General features: G+C 59.4%; 1 protein-coding gene across 3 annotated transcripts in view; it reads left to right on the top strand.

Annotated features, from left to right (window-relative positions):
* PACSIN1 (protein kinase C and casein kinase substrate in neurons 1) overlaps positions 1-13769 on the top strand; it is a 51256-nt gene that overhangs the window by 34792 nt on the left and 2695 nt on the right. For all 3 annotated transcript variants that reach the window (XM_039241777.1, XM_039241778.1, XM_039241779.1), the window contains 9 exons: positions 7880-8004; positions 8920-9076; positions 10233-10468; positions 10797-10952; positions 11051-11226; positions 11630-11750; positions 11848-11975; positions 12848-13035; positions 13576-13740. In XM_039241777.1, coding sequence (XP_039097708.1) covers positions 7942-8004; positions 8920-9076; positions 10233-10468; positions 10797-10952; positions 11051-11226; positions 11630-11750; positions 11848-11975; positions 12848-13035; positions 13576-13685 — 1335 coding nt within the window. In that variant the 5' untranslated portion in view covers positions 7880-7941 and the 3' untranslated portion in view covers positions 13686-13740. The remainder of the gene's footprint in view (positions 1-7879; positions 8005-8919; positions 9077-10232; positions 10469-10796; positions 10953-11050; positions 11227-11629; positions 11751-11847; positions 11976-12847; positions 13036-13575; positions 13741-13769) is intronic.

The following is a 13769-nucleotide window of genomic DNA, read 5'->3' as shown; positions in this document are numbered from 1 at the left end:
CAACAGGAGGACCGTCCCCGCCGCTGTCTTCCTCTTCTGCACTGCTGTCCCTCGCCACCGCTGCCACAGGTCCTGACTGTAGAAGTGCTCCCCTCTCCAGGGGAAGCGGGCTGAGTGGGGCCAGGACTTCCGGGGACCCCCAGTGCTACCCCTCCCCAGGCTGAGGCGAGAGGGGTTGGGCAGGGAGAGGTGAGCATGCCCTCTGCCCCCCCACTCAGGGCACCGCTAAGCCCTGCCCATTGGGGAGCAGCAGACCCACGTCCCGTCCTCCACACCCCACACCAGCTGCCTCTGTGCTGGCCCAGATGCCCTCAGGCATTGGGCATAGAGCCCCCTGCTCAGGCCGGAGGCATCTGTCTTCTCCTCCTCCAAGCGCGGGCCGTGTCCCTTCCTTGCTCTCCCTGCTGACCTGGAGCCCTAGATCTTCCAAGGGACCCTCGTCCTATCCTCGCGAGCCCAGGGTCTCCATGCTGGGGGATCGGGTGGGGGTGCCCGTGGCTCTCCCTGCCCCCCTCTCTGTCCCTCTGCTGCGTTGCTCCTGGGGACAGGCTCCGCGCTGCCGGGGAGCCCGGGCACTGCGGAGGAGTCCGCTGCTCAGGAGGGGGCGGGGCTGGGCCCGGGAGGCCCTGCCGCTGGCGGGCCTGCGCTAGTGCAGTGCCTGAGTGGCCCCTGCTCCGGGTGTGCCCTGGGACAGAGCCGAAGGGCCTTGGCCGGCATGGGGAGGAGATCCTAGCCCGAGGAGGGCAGGGGATGCCTGAGTGCGACCCTGAAAGTGTGCTTCACGTGCCCGGGCAGCGAATGGTCAGCCTCCTGCCACCGCGAGAGCTTGTCTGGGTCCTTTGCCGGGACCACACTATGCGGCTTCCGGTTTCCCTGGGTCCCTGGGGGTCAGAGTAGCCCGTGCAGGGGCCGGGAAGAGATCTTGGGGCCTGCGACGGGGTGGGGAACGAATACTCACCAAGAAGCTGACGTGGCTCGTTCATTTCTGCAAACGTTAGTCGCACCTGCTGAATGCGAGGCACAGGGGGCTTCTGCTTTGGGGTGAAGGGCCCAGGAGGGAGAAGGCCAGACGAGGTGGGGGATGTAGATCTCCCCAGGAACCAGCAGCCAAGTGACCCGGATACACTGTGTCACTCTGCTCCCAGCTCCTCTGAACCCCACCACCCTTTCTGCTCATCTCTCTCCTTTAGGGGGAGCTAGAGACGCCCCCTCCCACCAGGGCCTGGGACAGGCATCTGTCCTGCCTCCATCCGGGCCAGCACAGGGGGCTGGTGAGGCCTGGAGGCCTGGAAGGAGCTGTTCCGTCCCCAGACCGTCCACACCTGAGGCCACAGATGCAGAGGGCTCACCACAGGCCCTCTCAGAGGAGCCCAGTGTGAGATGCCCGGCCTCCGGGAGAGAGAGGCACCCGGAACAGAGAGGGCAGGGGCCTGTTTACCAGCAGCTCCAGCTCCTGCCCTCTCGCCTGTGGGGTTTCAGCTTGCCCCCTCCCCAAGAAGCTGACCCTGAGATAGGATACGATGAGAGAGGCTCATTTGAGGGGCGGCCTTTGGAAATACTGAGAATATGTAGGCGAGACGGGGGGGCTGGTCCCTGCTGTGGGTGACTAGGGCTCAGTCCCGCTGGGGACCTCTGGAGCCACTGGAGGACCCACCCCAGGCTTAGCCCCCCGGGAGGGTGGGGGGCTGGTGCCTATATACACCATCCCCCTCCCCCCCATCCCGCCCCAGGATCTCTTGAGGCTGCTCCTTCCCCCCCCCCCATACCCTGCCTAACTTTTCCCTTAACTATTGTCACCACCTAGCGAGCGAGGTGATATTTGCACTCCCTGTGGAGGCTGCTGTGGGGCACAGGCACTGGATGGGTCCTAGAGGCTCCCTGGAGACAGACAGACTGATGGACAGGCCTAATGAGATGCTTCCTGCTCGCCACCTGGAGCGGGGTGGGGGGGTAGGGGAGGTAGGGGGTGAGGGGGATGCAGGGTGGGGACCGCCTTTAGGGATGATTTTCTAGAGGAGGGAGAGAGGGTCTGGGGCTGGAGGAAGAAGGAGAGGGTAGAGAGGGTAGGAGGGTAAAGGCCAAAAGCTGGGGTCTAGGGAAGGGGTGGGGGGGAGGAGAGGCCAGCCAGGATGGCCAAGGTGCAGTGGCTTTAACTATTGGCTTTAAGCATTTTCTGGCTAGGACGAGCCTACCTCGTCCCCTCTGCCCTGGGTCTCTCTGGGACCCCCAGAGTCAAGTGAGACCCAGGCTCTGTCTCCTCCGGTTTCCCAATTTGCGTTTCCATCTTCTTCTTTCCTTCCTACCTCGGGACTCCTTTCTGAAGGGGGGGCCCCCATGGGCCTTACCACAGAGGAGATGGAAATTGGGCGGTCTGGGTTTTATACCCAAAGAAAAAGGCAAGAGGAAGTCAGGCCTGGGGTCTTCTTTTCGCAGGTCACCTGGAGACCTGGGGGTCCCGGGTGAGTCATGGAAGGGTGCGAGCAAAGTGGCAGAACCTGGAATGAGGAAGGGGTACCCATCACGGGGAGGAGGGGGAGGACAGCATGTCACAGCTGACCCCGAGCCTTCCTGCTGCAGCTGAAGCCCCAAGAGAGGCTGGCAAGAGCCCCGTTGTGGCCCCAAGTCGGTGCGGCGCCCCCATCCGGCGCGGTGAGCCCGCCCATCTCGGGCTAACGTGAGGAGCAGGGCCACCGCTGGGAATGTTTGTGGGGCCCGAGACCCACCCTGGGTGAGGGGGAGGCGGCTCTGTCTTCCTGTGGCCCTGCCCGGGGTGGAGCTGAGCCGCTCCCTCGGGAGAATGTCTCAGGCCAGGGGGCCCGGGGTAGGGCTGGGCAGCTGGGGGGGGGGGGCAGGGGAAGGACTCACCCCCCGAGTCTGGATCTGACTGTGTCCTCCCTGCTGTGAGACCTTGGACAAGTCAGTTCGCCTCTCTGAGTGTCTGGGACGGCAGGGGAGTCACTGCCCCCTCAGTGGGCTGATGGGATGGGAGACGCGGTGTATGAGGAGGCTGGCATGTCGCAGGTACATGCCATGACGCAGTGATGGCGTCACAGTTGATATACAGGGAGAAGGAAGAGAGGGATAAGGGAACAGCCTCTTCTATCCGTGTACTGTGGGTCCCTGAGGAGGGAGTGCACCACCCTGAGGGCAGAGTCATTGTGGGGGATCAGGGAGGAAGAGACCCTGGAACTGGACCCTGAGGGTTGGCCCGGAGGACAGGAAGGGGATACCAAGAGAAGTACGGGGCCAGGGAACAGAGGACAGGTGGGATCCGGGAGCCCTCCTCGTGTGAGATTCTGGCTTTTGGTTGTGTCACCATCATTATCAACATATATTGAGCGCCTGCTGAATGCAGGGGATGACATTTGGCTCTGAGGTACAGAATCCAGTATTTCTGCCATTTAATGAATGAATAGAAGATGCTTGGCATTTACTCATTCATTCAACAAAAAAATACCGTATACCTAACTGTGTATCAGGCCCTGCTCTGGATGCTGGAAATATGGCAGAGAACCAGACAGACAAAAACCCTCCATCTTAGCAAGCCGATGTTACAGTGAAAGAGGAAGACACAAATATGATGAATACTGTAATGTTGGGAGCCTGGCATGTGTTAACATGTGCTGTGGAGAAAGAACAATAAAGAGAGAAAAGGGAGACAGGAGAATGCTGGGGGTAGGAAAAGAGTGTCAAGGTAAATAGGGGGAGGTCAGGACATTTGAGCAGACCTGGAAATGTTGGGGGGGGGCGGCATTCCTAGTAAGTGCAAAGGCCCTGGGGTTAGAACAGCAAGAGGTTGATGGAGCAGGCATTGCAGGGCCTCCTGGGAAGGAATTAGACTTTTACTTGGAGGAAACGGGGTCACAAGAGGATTCCGAGTAGGGCAGTGGTGGGATCTGACCTAGGTGTTACCAGGGATCCCCTGGCTGCTGTGGTGGGGGACAGACTGGAGTAGGAGTGGAGGTGAGGGACAGAAAGTCAGAGGCAGGAAGGCCAGTGAAGAGGCCACTGGGGACAGTGATGGGGCTGGGACCAGGGTGGTTGAGAGCAGAGCCCAGGATCTGCTGATGGGTTGGCTGGGGGTGGGAAGTGAAAAGGGGTGGGGTGACTTCAAGCCCTGTGGCTGTTAGTGACTCACAGTGTAGGAAGCCTCATGCCATCTTTGTCCACAGCAGCCGTGCCCTCTCTGGGCTTAGGCTTTTAATCCCTCTGTCCCTCTTCAAGCGGGGGGCAGGCAGAATGTGACCAAGGCCCCCACCCTCCAGGGTCTTGTAGAGGCAGCTGGGGCCTGATGAGGGACCCCTATCTCCTTGGGGCTCCTTTCCCCCTAAAGGAAAGGTCAAGGCCACCATTAAAACTTCACACTTCCATAATGGTCTGTATTCTTCAATAAGAGCTTACTACCCTTTTATCCCTTGTGTGTCCCACGAGACCTGAGTGTTGATTTTCCCATCCTGTGAGTTAGAAAAACAGACCCCGTGACAGGACTCGCCTGAGGTCCCATGGGTAAGTGATAGGGCCGGAACAGAGCCCACACCCCCCGTCCAGCATGCTGAGGGCGACACCATCTTTGTGGGCGAGAAAGACCTGGCCCCTTCGCTGGCTCTACCACAGCCGCCTCCCTCCCTTGCCGCGGGACTGCCGCCCCCACTCCAGCAATAGTGACAAATCCGTAATTAGAGTCGACAGGCTCTTTCAGATGCGTCCCAGCCTCTGGGCGCTGTCTGCAATGTGGGGTGATAGTAGCACCTGCTGAATAGGGTGCTGGCAGGATCTGATGCGTTAAGACACACGAACGGTCCTTGGCACCAAGTACGTGCTCCATAAATGCCAGTTATCATTATCAATGATAAAGGGCTGCCAGGGCCGCAATAGCTTTACAGCCGCTGGAGAGAAAAGTCAGACAGGCATCGTGCCCATTTGATAGGTTCTTCTAAGAGCATGTCGGGCTTGACCACGGGCACCACGGATGCTGGCCACACTGCCTTCCGGACTCTGGGAGATGCAGTGTTTTCAGCTACTGACCACCATTCAGGAGGGACATGGCATTTGACCAGAGCTACACCCCAGGGTGGGCATGTGAGGCTGACTTTCAGGAGGCAGGCGCAGGGTGGGGTGGGGTGTCTGGCCATGCGCTGCTGGGGGGCTCACATGCCTCCTCTTGCACCCTCTTCTGGGTCCTGCCTGCCTCTCTTCCTGAGCCCGCCTCCCTGCACCCTCCCCATTTCATCCATCCTTTGAGTTGGGTTGAATCAGCCTCATTTCCCAGCAGGGCCCAACAAAGTCACGTGAATTGCCTAAGGTCACACAGCAGTTGGGTGACAGAGCGGGGACCCCCCAAGGCTAGAGGTACGGCAGCTGGGAGCCCGGAGACCCGTGACTTGCCTGCACTGAGGGAGGGACCCCAGCAAGTCCTCCCCCCCCCCAACCCCAGGACCTGGACAAAGTGGAGATTGGTCTCCGCCATTGTGCATTCCCATCTAGCCTGACACGCCAGGTCTTAGCTGTACCGTTCCCTTGCTCCGTATTTCCAGTGCTCTCTGGGTCCTGGCTCCCAGCTCCCTCAGCTCTCCTCCGACAGGGGCTGGAGGGTTTAAAAAAATGTGCAGTTTATGCACACAAGGCAAAATTTAAACGGCATAAAGGACCAACAGTGAAAAATCACCTTCCCATCATGGCCCCCAGCTGCCCAGTTCCCCGAGGTCAGCCACCACTGCCAGCTTCCCGTTTCTTGCTTCAGTATTTCCTCCTATACAAATGGAAGCGTCCGCAGGCCCACTGCTCTGCACCCTGCTGGGCTTGTTGCAGAGCCACAGCTTGGGGAGGGTTCCCTGGGCGCCTGCACCATCATTTACCTACACAGTCCCCTGGACGCGCATCTGGGATGTGTCCGGCCTTTGGTTTTTACAAGTAGGGCTGCAGCTCATGGAATTAGGCGTCCTCAGTTTGCCCCGCTGGCTGGAAGGTAAATTCCTGGGAGCAGCATTGTGGGGCAAGGAGGTGTGCCTCTGTAGTGGGGAGAGGGGACGCTGTCCCAACCCCCCATCCTCCAGTCAAGGCTAATCCAGTCACTTCCCCACACCAGGGGTGGGCTCCACCTTCACTCTCTTGCGGCTCGCCCGCCCCCTCCACCCCGCCTGCCCCCACCGCCAACCTGCTGACAGCCGTGCGTTATTTGGATCCCGAAGAACACAGTTCTGGAGGACTTCACCGGTTCTAGATGGGGCTCTGGCCCCAGAGATACTTACCTAACCTGGCTGAGAGTCCTTCATTAAATATCCCCACCTCTTGCTTTCCCTTGTCTGTATGCAGTCCTCTTCATGAAGGGAGTGCTGCTCTATAAGTGAGCAGGGTCCGATGCATAAGGAAAAGAACGCAGACATGTTTCTTGGTCCCTTGATGAATTCTAGCCACCTTTCCTCCTACCCATCCCCACCGTGCACAGGTTTGGGGGGAAGTTTGAGGTTTTGCTAAGGGGCAAGGAACCAAAACTCTTTAGTGCCTGGGGGGAGCAAGGAGGAGGCGGTGCTGGGTTATTACTGGGAACAGGGCCCTGGACAGATAGGGAGACTGAGGCCCGAGAGGGGAGGGCCATCCTTGACCAAGGATCCACACGTGTTGGTGCCACCTGCCCCGGGCCTGAAGGTTAGCTGCTATAAGGGCCGGGCGTCCCTGGATCCCCAGGTGGGACTGAATTTTCCAGAGGCTGGCCCTCCCCAGTGTGCTCATTGCATAGGGCACACAGCCCCTGAGACGGCAGTGCAGAGTCAGGGAGGCATCCCCCGGACGTCCCCTGCCTGAGGCGGGCACCTCCCAGCGGGGTCGGTCCTGCCCTGGCCTCCCTGCCCCTTTGAAGACCAGGTGCCTGGCCCTTTGGGTCCTGTCTCCTGACCGCTGAGCTATTCTTGTGTGGGGTGGCAGTGAGGCCTGGGTGAGGGTAGGGAATCGGGCAGCGTCGCCAGCCCTGGGGCAGCACATGGCCTAGATTGGACAGCTGTGATGCCTGCCGACAGATCCAGGCCACACGGAGCCGCTGCGCTGCACGCACAGATCACAGTGGTCTGACCTGTAGGGCAGGAAGCCACATGCCTGGGACTCTTATAAGGGGACACGTAAGTGGCTGATGGAGGCTCTGGAGGCTGGGCATCAGGGCAGCCAAAAGGGCGATTTACAGGGGCCCAGCCCCGGCCAGAGATGGGAGGGGGCTGTGCTGCCAGCTTCCCAGGGCACTTGGGCCCAGGCGGGGGATTTGCAGAGGTTCTAGGGGCTGAGACCAGGGTCTCTGCTGAGGGCGGCGGGGCTATTGGGTGCCAGGATTCGGGTGGATCAGAGTGGGGGCAGTGCCAACGGGGGGTAGATTGAGAAGCCAGCTGGGGTTCGCTGAGCCTCAGTTGGCCCCACAGGGTGCCCGGCCCTGGGGAGGGGGAGCAGGACATGCATAAAGATTAGCCTGATTGCTGGCTTTGTGTGTGTCTGTGAGGCAAACAGCAGGTTTATGTAAAGCAACTATATATAATCATGGGGCTATAACTTTTAGCCCTGAGTCCAGGAGCACAGAAGCAGTTGTGTGAGCGCCTTGGGTCTGGTGGTTGGGGCAGGCTTTTGAGAAGAGGTGCCACACTGGAGCTGGAGGCTGGATTTGGGGGAGAGGGAGGCGAGGATATGGAGCCGCGGGCCTGTGGAGGAGAGGTTCGAGGGGTGCGCACGAAGGGTGCTACAGGCTGACTCTTGGGGTTACCCTAGGGCTGGTGAGCCAGTCCCCGGGCAGGGAGTCCCCATCCTGGTGCAAGGCTTACACCTATGGAGTTGGGGCCCCAAGCCTAGATGGGGCTCGTGGGGCGCCTCGCCCCTCTGCAGGGATCTCTCTCCGCCCTCCCAGCGCATGAACAACCCAGCCTGCTGACCGCCACTGCACACCCACCCGTCCCCCTCGGCTACACCATGTCTGGCTCCTACGACGAGGCCTCGCTAGCTCCGGAGGAGACCACGGACAGCTTCTGGGAGGTGAGGCTCTGATGCTCCCCAGGTCCTGGGGACCAGACAGCTGGCCTTGTGGCAGCCCAGGCTCCCACCCACCCACAACCTCAGGCCTTGCTCCTCAGCCCCTCGGATCCCTCCCGAGCCCTTGGTGTTCAGCAGGCCGGCTGGAGGCATGAAGTGGGGTAAGACTACTGCCCACTCGGCCCAGAGCCCCTCTGCCCCACACCTGCACCCAGAGAGATCTATCGCATTTCATGATGTGGACTGTCATCTCTGGGGGCCTCGATCAGAGGCATGGCCTTTCACAAAGGCAGGTACAGAGCTTTACAGCGTACATAGCCTTTTACAGCTGCCCCCAGCCCCCTACCCTGTGGCATGAGTTCCTGAAGCCCCCACCCCCACCCCGGGCAACAAAGAGGGGGAGACAAGACTAGAGCCAGCATTTCAAGAGCCTCCCAAACTATTTGAGACCCAAAAAATAAAATGTTTCGATGGGCTTCCAAAACCCAAAGTGAACTGCCAAACCTAAATTAATAAGTGTTTAATGAGATGTCTATACAACATAATATTATGTCAAGAAGCTGCAGCTCGACTCAACACTTACATGCCTCTATAAATATGATACATTCAGCTCACAAGAACAAAATGAATAATTCATTCTAGTCTGGGTCCAAATGATCAAAATCCCACACTCTGTGGCAGCGAGGAAAATTATGTTGAAAGTGGGGTGAAGGAGTGTCAGGTATGATGCAGGGTGCTGAGGCGCCTCGGACATGTGAGGGTGGGGAGCCCCCAGTGCTTTCCGCCAGGCGGCAAGGCGATCAAGGTGGGAAGATGGGTGTGTCGGGCGCCCCCTGCAGGACGCGGGGACTCTGCAGCCTCGGCGGACGGGGGGAGGCGGGGAGCCCGCGGGAGTCGTGCTCGCTCCTTGGCCGCCAGGTGGGGAACTACAAGCGGACAGTGAAGCGCATCGATGACGGACACCGCCTGTGCAACGACCTGATGAACTGCGTGCAGGAGCGCGCTAAGATCGAGAAGGCATACGCACAGCAGCTCACCGACTGGGCCAAGCGCTGGCGCCAGCTCATCGAGAAAGGTGCCCCCATGCCCACCCCGTGCGCATCGCCCAGGCCCTGACCGGGTCCCCACCGCCTGGGTTCTGGGAGCGCTCAGCCACCTAGATGCACCTGCAGCCTCAGGCCACCGGCCCTTGGAGGGCACCGTCCCCACACTGTACTCTGACCCTCCCAAACCAAGCCAGGTCTCCCTGTCCCTGCTCAACTCGACTTTGTGCAATGTCAGGTTGGATTAAACAAAATGGAAACCAAACCAAAACAACCTTTTTCTTTCAAAATAATTTTAACTTAGGGAGAAGTTGCAAGACTAATAGAGAGAGCTACATAGTCTCCAACCCGATTCGCCAGTTAACATTTCACAATGATTGTTTGTTCCTCTTTCTTCTGTGCATACTTGCTCTGAACCGTTTCAATGGGAGACGGGCCACCTCACTCTAAGTCCTTCATGTATCTCCCAAGAATAAATTTGCTTACATAACCATGGTTCAACTATCAAATTCAGGACATTTAATACGGTGCGTATGCAAATTTGTTTGTGTCTGGGAGCCAATCCAGAATCACATACTGCATTTAGTTGTCCTGGCTCTCAGTGCCTTCAATCTAGAACAATTTCAGCTTAGGCTTTACATGTGATCATTAATGGGTTTTTTTTTTTTTCTCTTCCACGAGACTCTAAACCCCATGAGGGCTGAGTCCGTACTGCCCGGCACAGTGCCTGGCACAGAATTGATCCCCATACACAGAGGAACAAATGACTGGAATGACTGGTCCCAGTGGCCTCCTGGCTTCTGTCACCGGCTGGTAACAGTCAACATTCCTGGAGCACCTACTGTGTGCCCGGTGCTGTGCTGGGCTTGTGAGAACTCACGGAGTGCAGGCTGACCCCATGGGGCTCACAAGCTGACAGAGGAGATAGAGAGTCGGCACAGAGGCAGATGCTATAAGAAGCGTTCCGTGAGGGCTGCAGGCAGAAGCCTGTGAGAATAGAGCAGTCAGAGAAGTCTTCTTGGAGGAGGTAGTCGGGCCCTGAAGGATGGACAGAACTATAAACAGGGTGGAGGAGGGCATTTCTGCGCCCACGGCGTGTATAGGGAAAGCCTCAGAGAGAGGAGGCATGAGGGAGGTCTCTGGGCAGGGGGTGCTGAGGGCCTCGTGACCCCATGACCGTTTCCTCAGGCCCACAGTATGGCAGCCTGGAGCGGGCCTGGGGGGCCATAATGACGGAGGCGGACAAGGTGAGCGAACTGCACCAGGAAGTGAAGAACAACTTGCTGAACGAGGACCTGGAGAAGGTCAAGAACTGGCAGAAGGATGCCTACCACAAGCAGATCATGGGCGGCTTCAAGGAGACCAAGGAGGCTGAGGACGGCTTCCGCAAGGCCCAGAAGCCCTGGGCCAAGAAGATGAAGGAGGTGCCCAGTGGGTGGCTCTGCAGATGGGGCATGGGTGGGCAGCTGAGCTCAGCGGGGCCATCTGGTCAGAGGGAGAGAGTTTACAGATGGGGCGGGCCTTGCAGGGCCCAACTGAGGGGTGTCCGCAGAGGCAGCAGGCAGTGCCGGGGGGCATACACCCACACACGGCTGGGCACGGCTCCCAGATACCTGGAGCTGGGCCTGTACCCCTTCTGCCTCGTAGGAACGTGTGCTCACTGCCCCCGGCAGGTGGGAGGGCTTGATGAGCGACTCATTGGTTCCTGCTTTACAAGCAGGAGCTGTGCCTCCCCTTCCCCCGTCCCCGCAGCTAGAGGCAGCAAAGAAGGCTTACCATCTGGCCTGCAAAGAGGAGAAGTTGGCCATGACCCGGGAGATGAATAGCAAGACGGAGCAGTCGGTCACGCCCGAGCAGCAGAAAAAGCTGCAGGACAAAGTGGACAAGTGCAAGCAGGATGTACAGAAGGTGCTAATGGGCTGGGGTGCAAGGGGGTGAGGTGTGGGGTGGGGGTGGCTGGGAGCTGCAGGCTTGGTCTCACCCTTCCTTTACCCTGGTGTCTGTAGACGCAGGAGAAGTATGAGAAGGTGCTGGACGACGTGGGCAAGACCACACCCCAGTACATGGAGAGCATGGAGCAGGTGTTTGAGCAGTGCCAGCAGTTTGAGGAGAAGCGCCTGGTCTTCCTCAAGGAGGTGCTGCTAGACATCAAACGTCACCTCAACCTTGCTGAGAACAGCAGGTAGCTGGGCGTGGCAGCGTGGTGGGCACAGGTGCCCACAGCGGGGGGGGGGTGGTGTGGGGGGCGTCCTGGGCCCCCTGTTATTGGGACAGGAAGGGTGGCCAGAGCCGCAGGGGCAAGAAGGAAGGGGCTCCAAATACAGCGGCTGCCCGGGTGCAAGGCGACACGATGAGGCACTCGAGAAATGTGCTCGGATGATGGATTTGTGGCCAAGGTGACGACAGGGGAGGGTACCTGCTAGAGCTGACCACAGGGAGATTGCTCTTTGGCAAGCCCACCTGATTCCTAGCTGGGGGCACGCCAGCACCCTGGTCCCCTGAACGGGCTCCTTCTGGCCCTCACCGAGGATGAGAAGGGGCCGTGGTGCATCTTGCCCCCAGCCCCTGATCTCCCCTGTGCACAGCTATGTCCACGTGTACCGGGAGCTGGAGCAGGCCATTCGGGGGGCCGACGCCCAGGATGACCTCAGATGGTTCCGCAGCACCAGCGGCCCAGGCATGCCCATGAACTGGCCCCAGTTTGAGGTGAGGAGGTGTGGGGACGGGGAAGGGAAGACAGAGGAGGCTGGAAGGGGCCTCGGGGGGCAGCCCCCCTGCCTCCCGCTCCCCTGGTGCCCACCAGGAGTGGAACCCAGACCTCCCTCACACCGCCACCAAGAAAGAAAAACAGCCCAAGAAGGCAGAGGGGGTGACGCTGACCAATGCCACTGGAGCGGTGGAGTCCACATCCCAGGCTGGGGACCGTGGCAGGTGAGTGCCTCCCAGGGGGCTTCCTGGGGGCCAGAGGGGCCCACAAACTGGGGCACATGAGTTTGACCTCAGGAGACCAGAAATGATCTGCATCACAGCAACCTCGTGGTCCTCTCAAAGGTAGTGGTGGGTCATCCTTTGGGAGCACCCATTGTGTGCCAGGCACTGTTGTAAGCATGTTCCATATAGTAAGCCACTGAAGCCTCCCAACACTCTGAAAAGTGCGTGAAGAGTCCCATTTTGCAGATGGAGAAACTGAAACCTCGAGAGATTAAGTGACTTGCCCAAGGACACATAGCTAGTTAGTAAGCCTCAGAGCTGGGGTATGATGGATGTCCCAGAGGCCACGCTCCTTAACTGCTAGGTGCCCTTCTAAGATGACAGGTCTGGGGCGCCTGGGTGGCTTAGTCGGTTAAGCGTCCGACTTTCGCTTAGGTCATGATCTCACGGCTCGTGGGTTCGAGCCCCGCGTCGGGCTCTGTGCTGACTGCCAGCTCAGAGCCTGGAGCCTGTTTCAGTCTGTGACTCCCTCTCTCTCTGACTCTCCCCTACTCACGCTGTCTCTCTCTCTCTCTCCTAGAAATAAATAAAAATATTAAAAAAAAAAAACTTTAAGATGACAGGTCAGATATTCTCAGGGGACCCCTTCAGCACCCCCTCACTCAAAGGCTGGGTAATAATGCTAACAGTCCAGCCTCACATTGGTCGAAAGAGCTGTCAGTGAGGGTCACTGGCTTGGGAGCCCCTCTTACAAGGCCCGTGCCTGTTCCAGCCTTCGTGAAATTTGGGGCCAGGGCTCTGATTGGAGGAGGCGGCAGCCCTAGGGAGAAGAGTAGAGGCAATTCACGCTGGGTCCTCTCGCTGTGTTTCAGCGTTAGCAGCTACGACAGGGGCCAGCCTTATGCCACCGAGTGGTCGGATGACGAGAGCGGCAACCCATTTGGGGGCAATGAGGCCAATGGGGGCTCCAACCCCTTCGAGGACGACGCCAAGGGTGTGCGTGTGCGGGCACTCTACGACTACGACGGCCAGGAGCAGGATGAGCTCAGCTTCAAGGCTGGTATGATGGGCTGCGCTGGGGCGGCGGGGCGGGACGTGCAGGCAGGGGACGCCGGGATTTGCTGGGAACGCGGCTGGGGGCGGGGCCTAGTGCATGGGCGGGGCCAACCCGGAGTGTGACCCTGCCCCCTGGGCTAAGACTTGAATTAGAGTGCAAGGGCAAGGCCTGAGAGTAGCAAATGGGTGCCAGGCGGGCGGAATAGGGCGGAATCGGGACCTGAGAATAGGGTGGGGGCGGGGCCTAAAGGCTGGGGCTGCCTGGAGCAGGGACAGGATTAGAAAAAGGGAGCCAGAGGCGGGGCCTGGGTTTGGGAGGCAGGACTGAGACCCGGATTAGGTGTTCAGGTGGGGTGCAGCACGTGGGTGTGGGGGTGTGGCTGCGGCTGGTCTCCAGGGCCAGCTTGGGGCAGTCATGGGAGGGCACTGGGCTGGGCCTAGACTAATAGTATAGGAGGGCTAGGAGGGCTTCCCTAGCAGTGTGAGACTAGGTGGAGCTCTCTCTGAGCCCCCATCAATGAGCTCCTCTGTGTCCCCTTCCTAGGAGACGAACTCACCAAGCTGGGCGAGGAGGACGAGCAGGGATGGTGCCGCGGGCGGCTGGACAGTGGGCAGCTGGGCCTCTATCCCGCGAACTACGTGGAGGCCATCTAGATGCCCTGCTCCCCTCCACACTACCCCTCACTCCTCGCCCACTGCCTCCCCTCCCCTCTCTCTCTCTCTCTCTCTCTCTCTCTC

The sequence above is a fragment of the Hyaena hyaena genome, unplaced genomic scaffold (genome assembly GCF_003009895.1).
Source record: "Hyaena hyaena isolate Hyena2069 unplaced genomic scaffold, ASM300989v1 scaffold_202, whole genome shotgun sequence".
Classification (NCBI taxonomy): Eukaryota; Metazoa; Chordata; class Mammalia; order Carnivora; family Hyaenidae; genus Hyaena; species Hyaena hyaena.
This window is presented reverse-complemented; position numbering and strand designations above follow the sequence as displayed.